This window comes from Gadus macrocephalus, chromosome 8 (assembly GCF_031168955.1).
Source record: "Gadus macrocephalus chromosome 8, ASM3116895v1".
Taxonomy (NCBI): Eukaryota; Metazoa; Chordata; class Actinopteri; order Gadiformes; family Gadidae; genus Gadus; species Gadus macrocephalus.
Window position 1 is genome coordinate 2875681 of NC_082389.1, and position 12544 is coordinate 2888224.

The following is a 12544-nucleotide window of genomic DNA, read 5'->3' on the forward strand; positions in this document are numbered from 1 at the left end:
GCATTAGGCGAGTAAGTACAATTTCGGCTGGTTCAAAAAGAAAAACTTCCTGGATTATTATAATTCTTTCTACAAACATCAATCAATACAATACCTTTCATAAGTTTTCATCATTTGTGCAGCTAGTACCACTACAACTTCAGCGACTACTTCTACTTCAGCTACTTCTTCTACTTCAGATACTACTACCAGTCCATTACTACTACTACTAATACTACAGCTAGTACCACTACTACTACTATCTTCCAGCTTTTATAACATTACAGTTTAGCTCCCAGCTTTTGTAACAATGTATTTCAGCACTTTGCTTCTTCAGATAATGCAATTCAGCGTCTGTGAGTTCAACTTCAGCTTCCAGGTGAACTGTGCACTGCAATACATTTGACCTTTCAGATTTGTCAGCAGCGCAGGCCAATTCATTCAACCTTTCAGATTCTTCAGTTAAATTCATTTTACATTTCATCATTTTTAGAAATGCTTTGCGCTTTCATTCAGCTGTCACTTTATTTGTTTCCAACCATTTACATTCTCTGAAATGGTGTTTATGTTTAGGTTGTTTACTCCTTTTAGACTTTTGAACTCTGTTCAAATCCCTTCACTTCATTTAAGCCATTTAACATTTCTTTATGTCTTAAACTATGTGTCTTTATTAAAACATATTTTCAACCTCACTTTGTGCCACAGAATTCGCCGCATTTTCTGCAGGAAGTGCATTTTGTAGTTATAATAAATGTTCCTATAGGCATGGGTTCGCCCCCCTTCATACCATGTACTATGATTAGCCTAATTCATTTAAATAATAATATTATAAACACATGCAATTTGGTAGAAATATAATAATCATGTTTTCAATTGATTAATAATTTCAGCGCCACTGAAACGGGAAATACGGTAACCGTTGAAGCTTAACATTATTAGTTACGTTTAAACGGTTAGCTTTTGTGATAGCCGTCCTGGGCTGGAGCAGGTGACGTCATCATGCTCTAGCCTCAACGGAAGTTAATGAGACCAACGGAGAATATAGGAAGCGGGAACGAAAGTAAACTGTTGATTTTGAAAAATAATAAATTATATCAAAAATCTGTAAGATATATATTAAAGGGACACTGTGTAAAAATTACTCCCATCTAGTGGTACAATTGTATATTGCATTCAAACTAATAGTGCTCGCTTGTTCAAAAACTACGGTGGGCAGTATGTGCCAAGAAGCTGTGTCATGACATCCAATACTACCTCATCAAGTCATTAGAGTGATGATGAGGTTCGTTATTTCAAACAAATTTCAAACAGCATTGAATCATTAGTGTAAGCTAATGATGTATGAGTAATTACTCCTCGAGCAAGATAGTGAATTATTTCAGTCATTCACGGTGGCTCAGAGTGAAAATGCGTTTGCATTTCCTGTACCACGTAGTGCTTTTTGTCCCTCTCGGTAGTTCATAGACCGGAAAAACATGGACGCCTCCATGAAGCTTACCCGTCCTATGTAACCACATATTAATTATTCTTCGCTCAGGAGGAGAAGTGAGATTTTTGGCAGAGATAATTTTACACCAGTGAGGACTTACTTATGAATGAATACGTTGATTTGAGGTAATAAATGACTTAAAATGATACACAGTGTCCCTTTAAGATCAGAGTTTGTTGATTTGTTAAAGGGGACATATTATGAAAACAACACTATTTCTTCGATTTGGGGTGTTGTTTTTGGTCTCTGATGCTCCCACACGTATCCAAACTTTAATATTAGATGTAATATTATAAAAATAACTATATATTAAATAATATTATTGTAATTATAATATTTTATTATATCGATTTATTTTCCTAAATGCTATTTCCAGCAAACAGCTTCAAAAACATGTTTTCTGTAAATCATATACTATGTTTACTTGTTGGGAAAACACCATAACACGTCTCCTTTAAATGTTTGAATGAAGGTAATCTGTAAAGAATTGACCACGGCAATCGTACTTGAGTACGGTACAGGGCAACTTTGCCTAGTGTGAGTGCGCTCTAAGAGATCTTGTGTTTCATCCGCTAGACTCAGGACTTGTATTTATTTACCGGGGATCAGTGAGTCGTTGCGACAGTCGTAGAGCATCCCCAGACTGAAGGGCCGGCCAAGTGCTGCCAGCACTACGGTTTTACCCCTGTCCACGGCCATCTGAAAACACACACACAAACAAAAACAAACACACACACACACACACAATTTAATAATTTAATAAAATATTTTAATTGATTCTGTATTGATGGAACCTTTAGCCTGAATTGATGTGTAACCCTTAGGCGTGTTCATCTATGCCCCAATGGCATGGCATTGTAATCACTGTGGGATTTTCTATGTGTGCTGGACATGCTACAACTTTCTTTCTTTAATTATTGCATCTTTTTAACATCTATGGGCTGCTGGGATAAGTGAATTTCCCATGTTTGACCAAACACTGTGGCTGGGGGTGAACAATATAAATGTAAGTGTCTATGTTGATATGTGTACTGTGTTATCCTGTAGCGTCATTTAGTTTTGAATTGGATGCCATAAAAATCATTATATTCCTCCCACTATAATTACAGAAAGGCATATTTATCAAAATACTGAATTTAATTTAAAATGGCGTATGGAACGGAGAGGAAAATAAATATGTGGCCAACATATGAATAAATTACATAATAAATATCATGTTGAGACATAAGGATGGAGAGCCCTGCCCTCCCAACCCATATGACACCAGGGAACTACATAACTACATCTGCCATGCTTTTAACAATATCTGTGATGTAATCTAGCCCAATTCGTATAGAGCAATTACATCCTAATTTGACTTTTGTACGATTTGTGTTTTTTGGTTGAAGATGTCATTTGTTTGAAGCTTTCCCATATTTAGGGTGGAATCCATTTAGATTGTCATTTAGAAGCATAGCTTCCCTCATTGTTGGCGCAAAAAACTACCTCATATTGGACATGGTCGTGCTCATTAGAAGTAGACGGACATGTGTGAGACTGTCAAGAAAGGGGGTAGGGTGAGAGTAGGAACTGACGAGAGAGTGAGTGAGTGAGTGAGTGAGTGAGTGAGTGAGTGAGTGAGAGAGAACCTCATCTATGGACGAGGACCTAGGAGAGTGCTGCACTACTACTCACATTTTCTGTGTCCCGGTCGGGTTTCGAGTCGGGATTTGAACCGACCACCCACCGGTTAGTTGGCCTACTCCATAACCAGTTGGCCATGGATACCAACCGAGATGGCTGGCATGGTGTCACAATTGTTTAAGTTAGGAATAAGGTGGATAGGCTACCATGAAATTATTTACTGAACTTTTCCCACAAACTGCATTTCCAATTAAATAAACAAGTAAAATGAAGTATATAAATAAATAAATGCATAGAAAATTACTTAAAATAAATAAAACAGGAAATGTAAAATAACAACAAAAAAACAACATAATGTATACACTTCCTGCACCTGTCATAGGCGTCCAAATGACATCAAAGGTGTAATGCTACAGCTACATGAAAACTAATGGTACAGAAAACATATTGAAACATTAAGAAGTAGTATAAGAAAGACGTCTAAAATTAGTCTAAATTTGACGTTGATAAGACGTCAGCCCGACGTCACATTTGGACTATAAATAGCCCTTACACGGAGGTCCCACGGACATCAACATTAGACATTCGGTAGGAGTCGAAAAAAAGACGTTGCCTGGCGTTACAAAACAACCCCTTCAGTGGACCGAAATTTGACAACCAATAATGACACAGAATAGACGTCACTCCGATGACACATTGCGCAGTGGGATCATGTATACAATTCCTGCACCTGTCATAGGTGTCCAAATGACGTCCAAAAATTTAACCAGTTCAAAGGTGAAATGTTGAACGTCAATATGACGTCCAAATAGTGGACCTAGTTTGGACGTCTAATAGAATAGACATTGCAATACATGTCCAGAAAGACGACATACAAATTTGAGCACCCCAAAACATAAACTCTAATGGCTCAGCCCTATCTAACGCGCGGCGACGCCCCACCCCTCTAGTGGCTGCTGGCGGGAGATACCACTTGGTCGATGGAAGTGCTTAAAAACCAGGAAATTCAATTCACCACAAATCTGTAAGGGCTAACTGAAGGTTGATTGTCCGATCGCGTGCTGCAAGACACTTATTTGCAAAAAGTTTACTGAAGTTCAGCTTTTGCCCCACCCCTTTGACGCGCCGCGGTCACCCGCCCGCACGCTGGCCTTCCCACAATGCCTTGTCCCACGCGAGCACGCGTCCAATACAAAGTGAATGGGAGGCAAGTGCCACACTGGAGGCCACATGAGCCGTTGGGACCATAAAAAAATTAAGTGAACGCACCTGGTTGCATTGGTCTGGCCCAGGTCCAGGTTCAGCCATCAACACAGAGATTAGACCAGCTCCGGTTAGACCTAATGAAAAACTCAGTGTTAAATATCACACTGGTAATAACATAAATCACAATGAAATATGAAGTGAAATCCACAGTCTGTGTAACGCTTATCAAATTTTCAAAACATAAAAATTAAAATTGGAATATATACGTAGTTACATTTTCTAATATTCAGTTTTTTGTTTGTTGAGTATATACGAAAACAATTTTTTTTGTCACTTTTTGTGCTGAGGTTGATAGAAAATTGGATAATAGTAAAATGGAAAATCGGACAGAAAGGTAATGTTTCTGAATGCGTCTCTCGGCTTCCGGGGAAGCAGCCATACTCCTCCCCTCCCTGAATGATCAGCGGCTGCGCACAGAAAACGCAGGGGACTCGTAGCGTTAACTTTCAATGTGCAAATGTTTGTGCTCTCACACAGCTAATTTCGTTCAGCTAATTTGTGTGTGTGTGTGTGTGTGTAGGTGGGGGGGGGGGTGGTCAAGGCTAACGATGTCACCGCTCCTCCTGGAGGATACCGTAGGCCTGTGGACTTATCAGCAGCAAATAATAGGCTCTAAGCAACGGGAATCGTGTTGTATTTCCGCTTATGCTTTATACCGGCAGAGCCGCTTCCGGTTTACCTGGTAACTAAGAAACACTATCAGCTGTGGAGGAGTTACGCCCCCTATACAACATAACTAAGAAACGTCAACATTTCTATGTATATTTTTTTATACGTTTATATGAATGGATTCGACTGTTTTTCATCGTCAGAAGCAGATGAAAGTAGCGTCGGAGCACTGTAGTGTCCCGTTGTGTTCGGTATCTTCACGATACAACTCCTGTATTAGCTTTCATTCCTTTCCGGTGGAGGAAGAGATCAGGAAAAGATGGTTAGTTAACATAAGAAGGAGTAACTTTCAAATAACGAAACATACAAAGGTTTGCAGTGTCCATTTCAAATCAGACTATTTTGTGGAAGGAACAATTAGGAGGCGTCTGAAAAAAGGCGCTATCCCTACAATTTTTGAGTGGAATCGTGAAATGCAGCCACCGAGGATAAGTGTTTGGGAACGACGAGACCGACCACCGATACCAGAATCAGACATGGAAAGCGCTAATGAAGATATCGTGTGGCATGATTACTGCTCAGCTCCGGAGCCTGCAGCTCTCGACTTGTCACTTGGTCAAAATGAAGAGTTGAAGAGAGAGATAGAGGATCTGCGGGAACAGCTTGAGCAGGCAAAGGTCAATAGTCGCTTTGGCCTCCAAAGATTCTCTGGATCTGATGAGGATATTCGCTTCTACACAAGGTAAGCCCTGAACCTTTTTTTGTGATTATTGATGATGGGTCAGGGGTGCAAACTTGTCACCTTTCGGCGAAATTCGCCGTTTTGAAGCCAAAATAGGTTACAATAACGGTGTTAACGGATAGTACAGTGTCTATGTCTCGGTCACTCTGGAAACATTTTAGCGTAATCTTACATAAAAGACACGGTCGTCAGCGGAGTTTAGTTGCTAATAAGTTACAGATGCAGTGAGGCAGAGGTTACGTTTGCCTACCCTATGTGGTTTTATGACAGATCAGCAAGACTAATAGGTTCTACACATATGTGTCATACATTACATATTCTATGGATACAAACGTAAAATAAAAGTGTCTACAAATATTTCAGTGATGGCCTGTGCCCTTGCAACATTTAACCCAGGAACGATGTAAAAATAGCCTAGGCCTATTATGTCATAAAACTGCTAAGCCTACAGTGTTCAGTGGAATTAGTTTAAGACAATAGTAAGTACACAATTACCATAGGCTACAATGCATCATGCCATAAATGTAATAGAATTTATTTTTTTGTAGATTTGCAACCTACAAACATCTGATGGCTTTCTGGGAACAGATTGAACCTTCAACACTCAGAATGATTCGCGTCACCAGCTCCACCACCAGGGAGACTTGTCCATCTGTGAAGACCCGGCATGCACTTCCTGCCATCGATGAATTCTTCCTCTTCATGATCCACCTTGCTTTGGGCCTCAAGCAGAAAGACCTGGCTCATCGCTTTCAAGTCCATCAGACCACAGTGAGCCGCATCATAACAACTTGGGCAAACTTCCTCTATCAGGTCTTGGGTTCTGTGCGAATTTGGTTGCCGAAAGAGCAAGTACGAGCCTACTTGCCAGAGGAATTTGAGAGTTTCCGAGACACCCAGGTTATCCTCGATTGTACCGAACTCCGTTGCCAAACGCCTTCGTCTCTGCTATTACAGAGTGAGGTCTTTTCAAATTACAAATCCCACTGCACCTTCAAGGCTTTGATAGGAATGGCACCTCATGGCGTAGTAACCTTTGTGTCAGAACTGTACGCTGGGTCAATCAGTGACCGGGAGCTGTTCAAGCAGTCAGGGATCATCGACGTCCTTACCCCTGACATGGCAGTAATGGTGGACAAGGGCTTCTTAATTGATAACCTGGTACCATGCAAAATCCACAGGCCTGCTTTTTTGACCAAGGGCACACAAATGTCTGTGGGTGAAGTGAGACACACTCAGTCTGTGGCCAGACTCAGGGTGCATGTTGAACGCTTGATCCGGCGGGTGAAAGAACACAAGTTGTTCGATACAGTCATCCCCTTGTCCATTTCTGGTAGCATTAATCAGCTGTTTGCAGTGTCATGTCTTCTAATTAACTATCAGAATGGACCACTTGTCAAGGCATGGGCCCAGTAAGTCTACAGTGTCATTCTTGTCTGTCTAGCCATAAAATCCTTAGGCTATTTGGCATATTGAAATGTTGAAACCAAGTGGTCCTAAATATTTAAAATATAGTGTTGTTAATAGTCTGCAAATGTTCTACTTTTCTTACTATGAATGCCTAATAGGTTTTACTTATTGATTTTGTCTCACCTGGGATGTCTTGACTTGCACATGTCATTCTGTTAACTATTGGAATGGACCACTTGTCAAATATTGTATATATTCTGCAGTCTGTGTAATTGTACTTATTATGATGGCCTGATGTTTTTTGCTTGCCTTTTTACTTACATTCTTCTTGACCAGTTGGTTCCCATTGTTAAAAAAAAAAAAAAAAAAAAAAAAAATCCTACCTTTGACCTCCTTTTCTTGTTGGACCAGCCATAGCTAATCCTGCAATTGCAACAGAGCCTTGTCTTTGGCTGAAGAATAGAATAAAACTTCAGTTTCAGAGTACTTCAAGTGGCATTTCTATTTATTTGAATATTGAAGTCATAAGTTATGCATCACATTTATTATAATATACATACAACATTCCATCACAGTTTAATAAACAAATAAATACATACATACATATCAAGTTATTTTAAGAGCCCATCAACAGTAACTTGAGCTGTATACAGTGTAACAGTAAAACAACAGCAGCAGCAGCATGTGTACTTTATACTAAGCAACAATTTCCATTTGGTATAGACTTGCGAACATGAACAGTACATCAGCTTAGATATTGTATAGACGGCAAATGTAAACAAAACAGTTCTTATACTGTATAGTCTTCTTGATAGGTTCAGATATTCTGCTTCTTTGCACTTCTGGTTATATACTAAACTGCATTTCGTTGTCTCAGTACTTGTACTCTGTGCAATGACAATAAAGTTGAATCTAATCTAATCTAAAAAATAGATTTGTAAAAATGAACAATAACATCTGAACTCACTGAACCGATTGAAACTGATTAATGAACTGATTGCAACTGATTACACTTATTGATGGATACTATACAAAGGCATTGGACTGATTTACTGTAAACACTTCTGTAAGTAGTGGTAAAAGAAAAAATGATCTGCTCCGTCTCTAATGGTGTGCATTACATCAAGGTCTTTATAAATACGCTCGACAAACATGTCCTCCTGAGCATAAACAACAAAATCACACCACTCTAGCCCTGTCAGTAGCATCTGACCTTGAACTTGCCAGTAGTACTTGTGCTGCCTCCTGAGTTTCAAAGCACCACCTGACATTTTTAGATAGGGACAGTCTACATAGCTCTGGATATTGGGGCATTTGACCTCAAGGAGACCAAATGGTGGGTTCCCAGAGGGATCAAAGATGACTCCATCAGGAGAACTTCCTAGCCATGGAGCATCAGGATGCACAATGAACCCACAGGGTGAATAGTTGACATTTTTCAGCGTGCAATACTCTTTAACAGCACGTGGCTCCATATCAATTCCTCTCCTCATATCCCTGGTCTGCCCAGTTCCCCGGAGAATTCTCTCAGCCAGATTTTCTGCAGATGTATGTCCACGAACATGGCATACCTCATAGAAACGTGTAGATGTCACACGCATTCTTCTCAAGCGATGCCACTGCTGGCACAAACTCTGCATTTGTGTTCCAGCTTCTATCCTGTGGGCCATGTTGAATGACACATCCAGAGACTTCAGGTGCAGACTTTCTTGCTCTGACAGAACATAGGCACAGGATGGCGGTTGAAGCCTGTGGCTGTGGATGGGAAGGGAGGGATAAGCAGGAGCAGATGGGATGTTGAAGACTTCCCTTATTGCTGGAGGTTTTTGCTGAAATGACAGTAAGCTCCCTGCCTGGACAGCTCCAAATGCAGACTGGACTAATGGGACATCAGCGGACATGCCCATTGTTGTCACCAAGGGTGCAAGTGAAGGAGGGAAATCTTTGTACACCTCTGAAACTCTCAACATGGCAAGATCTAGCAGTTCCCCATCCACCGCCTTGTAGAGAGAACTTCTGAAAAATATTAACAGTAAGACAAAAAAGTATTAAAGTAAAAAATCACTACACCAAAAGTCTGCCACAACATACAATGGCTTACATGCAAAAACCACCCTGATATCTCACCTTACACAGTCTGCAGTTGAATTTTTGGGTTTTCGAAACTCCATTTCTCCAACTGGGCCTGGCCTCACACCCTGACAGCAGAGACACATTCAAGCTATGAATATGTGTCTACTGTGTGTATCTCATCTGTATTTATAGGGGGTGGGGTAGTCTTTGTGTGTGTGTGTGTGCGTGTGTGACTGTGTATTTATTTATTTGCTGTACTGATGGGACCACCAAGAATCACTTAAGGCAAAAATGTTACATGGATGCAATATTATTTATGTTGTAGGCAGTGTACAATACATGAGGCAGTGTGCAATACAAGATGAACACTTTAAATTACCTACCAGTGTCCTCGGTTTGTGCCAGATCTGCTCTGTGTCTGTGCAGCTGTGCACGGGGGGAACAGCAGGAATGCTTAGCTGTGAATAGTGGGCAGTCTGATACAGGAGTGCAACCAAATGATTGCATAAGGCACAGCCCGCCACACAGGAACAATGGCTGCTCACCAAAACAACTGGTTTTGAGTGTTTTAACACCATCTATAGAGAAATAGAAGCTTACATGAGATGTTGATTGACAGCAAAAGCATTAGGCTAACAAGAAATACATTACTGTAGGCTGTTCTATGAAGTTCACACAAAAATATGAAAATGTATTACACATGATACAGGTCATTTGTTTAGCGTTAGATAACCCTAACCCTTACCCTAACCCAACCCTAACCCAACAAGGAGCATCCAGGGATGATTACAGGGGAGTGATGGAAGTGGTGGTAATGGGGGCAGTGTGCTGTATGCATGTTGAGATAAGGCAACAAGCTGTGTATGTAGGGAGGGGTAAAGGGGTTTAATTTAAGATAGCAGATATGATATGTGTGCTTTAATTTAGCTGACAGGTAACTATCAGTTTGTCAAACCTAACCATTGCCCTAACAATGACCCTACTCTTAAGTCGTGTGGCTTTTCACTTTTCCTCATTGATCTATGACAGACTGCCCTCACGCTGATCTCTCCTGTCACCTTGTCTCTCAATGACACTGTGAGGAAGGAAGAAGACGAACACACAATACTATAACGTTAACGTTACATTTTGCACAATACCTTGACAGTATCTAAAACAAACTCAAACTAGCTGATAAGTCTGTCAGTCATAGTCGATCAAAACAACGAACGTTAACCGTTACGTTAACCGAACGTTAACGTTAGCCGTCTAATCGTTGTAGCTGGCGACATACATCTTAAATCCCTTTTCCCGTTTACTGGGCGTTAACGTAAGCCGTCTAATCGTTCATTTAACATCAACGCTAGCTAGAAGCTATTACAATGTAGCCTAATGTAACATTTCAGCCTAATGTAACATTTGAACATAATGACTTACCCTCGTAATTATCTATGTAGCTGGCGATATACATCTTAAATCCCTTTTCCCGTTTACTGGAGGGAGTAGTGCAAGACTTCTTCACTAGTCTGTCCACATCGTTAATATTCAGACGAGGTAGGTCTTGAAGACACCGAGTATAGAAGAGAGCCATGTTTGTTGTATTGTGTCTGTCGTTTGTCGCCAAGTGCCGTCCACCTCACCGGAAGTTGGTTTGCCGGTATAGCCAAACCCGGAAATGTGACGTGCATTGAACCTATTCTGATCACAATTGCCCTCACCCCATTCACGTCTACTCACTATGAGCAGATAATGGGCAGCTGGCACGAACTACTATGAACTTCCATCATTAAACTATAAATGATCATGCATGTTTGTATTCTTGACAATAAATGTGTTATCTTTGCACCAACTCAGTAGAGATGAGTAGACCCATTAGAGATGGCTGAGTGCATGATTTACCAGAAAAACAGTATATTCTCCATAGCAACAGAGTACAGGATTAGATACTTCATTCATTTTAGGTCATAATAATATAATAACAGGTCATAGTTACTGTAAATAAGTATCAACAGACAACCGGTTCAGGCATCAAGTGTTTTTAATAAAGAAAATCATTTTTTGTACAACCCTTTGAACAAAAAAAGGTAACACATTCAACTAGGACCATTAATCACGCACAACATTAAACCTGAGGGCCGTGAGGTAAGGTGCCTTACAATGCAGCCTCCTCCCCCTGCCACTATAAGGTTGGGGTGCATTGCAGGCCCAAGCCCACTGGCTTGCGGCCCTCTGGTTTCATTTTCAGCAGTGTGATTTCAGTAGCTCTAGTTGAGTCATACCTACAGGGCGTGAGCTAGGAGGCTTAGAATGCATCCCCCGACCTTGTAGTGGCGGGGGGGAGGAGGCTGCATTGTAAGGCACCTTGACCTTATCTTATCTAATCTTAATTGTATTAATACTGTACTTGACTTGGGAAGCCCTGCACTAGAATTCCAATGTGTTTGAACTGTCTGGTTTATGCACAAATGGCGAATAAAAACCTTTGAACCTTTGAACCTTTGAACCTCAAGGCCCCCCTAGTTTAATTTTCAGCAGTGTGATTAATGGTTTATATGCGTTTGTCTTGTTACATCATGTCAGAGTCGCCCCAGTAGAATGTTTTAGCTCTGGTGAACAACGGTTCATGTGTGGTGTGTGGTTCAAAGGGTTTTCCATCGCTTCCTTGGTCACCGACGGTGACGGGTTGTCCTCCTGTGCCAGTTGAATGACTTGTTGTGAATGATGTGCCTTTGATAACCTTTATGTTAAAAAACTAAAAAGCGGTTTTATTAAAAACACTTAACTATGTAACTATGACCTGTTATTGTATTGCTATGAGCTAAAATGAATGAAGTATCTAATCCTGTATTCTGTTGCTATGGAGAATATACTGTTTTTCTGGTAAATCACGCACTCAGCCATCTCTAATGGGTCTACTCATCTCTACTGAGTTGGTGCAAAGATAACACATTTATTGTCAAGAATACAAACATGCATGATCATTTATAGTTTAATGATGGAAGTTCAGCACCAGGGAACATAGTTTAATATGAAGATGAGATGCTGGGTGAGACGAGGCATATCGTTAAGCCATAGGAGGGTTCACTTGCAGCATTGGGCCATAGTGATTACAATGAATAAAGCGTGGGCATCAGTAACAATTGCAATATTAATTTGGCATTACAAGTGTCCTAGTTCGTGTAGTTCGTGCCGGCTGCCCATTATCTGCTCACAGTGAGTAGAAGTGAACTTTCAGAAACAGCAATTATGCCAGGGCGGGCCAGCATAGAAAAACCCGGTCCAACCGGAGCTTCTACACAAGGCGGAGTCTCGTAGGTTTCAAGTTGAAAAAGTTGATTATGTCTTCATAAGTAACTGAAAGAGAGCTGTTTAGC

At 40.6% G+C, this 12544-nt stretch overlaps 3 protein-coding genes across 10 annotated transcripts in view; 1 reads left to right on the top strand and 2 right to left on the bottom strand.

Moving 5' to 3' along the window:
* LOC132463690 (uncharacterized) overlaps positions 1-12544 on the bottom strand; it is a 142960-nt gene that overhangs the window by 127339 nt on the left and 3077 nt on the right. For 2 of the 7 annotated variants that reach the window (XM_060059994.1, XM_060059995.1), the window contains 2 exons: positions 4361-4431; positions 2068-2167 (listed from right to left, as the gene is read on the bottom strand). The exons of 1 other annotated variant lie outside the window; for it this stretch is intronic. In XM_060059994.1, coding sequence (XP_059915977.1) covers positions 2068-2167; positions 4361-4399 — 139 coding nt within the window. In that variant the 5' untranslated portion in view covers positions 4400-4431. Of the gene's footprint in view, positions 1-2067; positions 2168-3142; positions 3248-4360; positions 4432-12544 lie in introns of all 7 variants that reach the window. 4 more of the 7 variants (XM_060059997.1, XM_060059996.1, XM_060059993.1 and 1 more) reach the window with 3 other exon arrangements.
* Positions 1-12544, top strand: part of LOC132463689 (uncharacterized) — a 139861-nt gene that overhangs the window by 90366 nt on the left and 36951 nt on the right. The window lies entirely within an intron of this gene.
* On the bottom strand, positions 7518-10514 carry LOC132462486 (uncharacterized). Its single transcript, XM_060058039.1, has 3 exons — positions 9575-10514; positions 9246-9316; positions 7518-9134 (listed from the first exon to the last, which is right to left on the bottom strand). Exons 1-3 carry the CDS (start codon positions 9767-9769, stop codon positions 8168-8170), a joined length of 1233 nt encoding a protein of 410 aa, XP_059914022.1. The 5' UTR covers positions 9770-10514; the 3' UTR covers positions 7518-8167.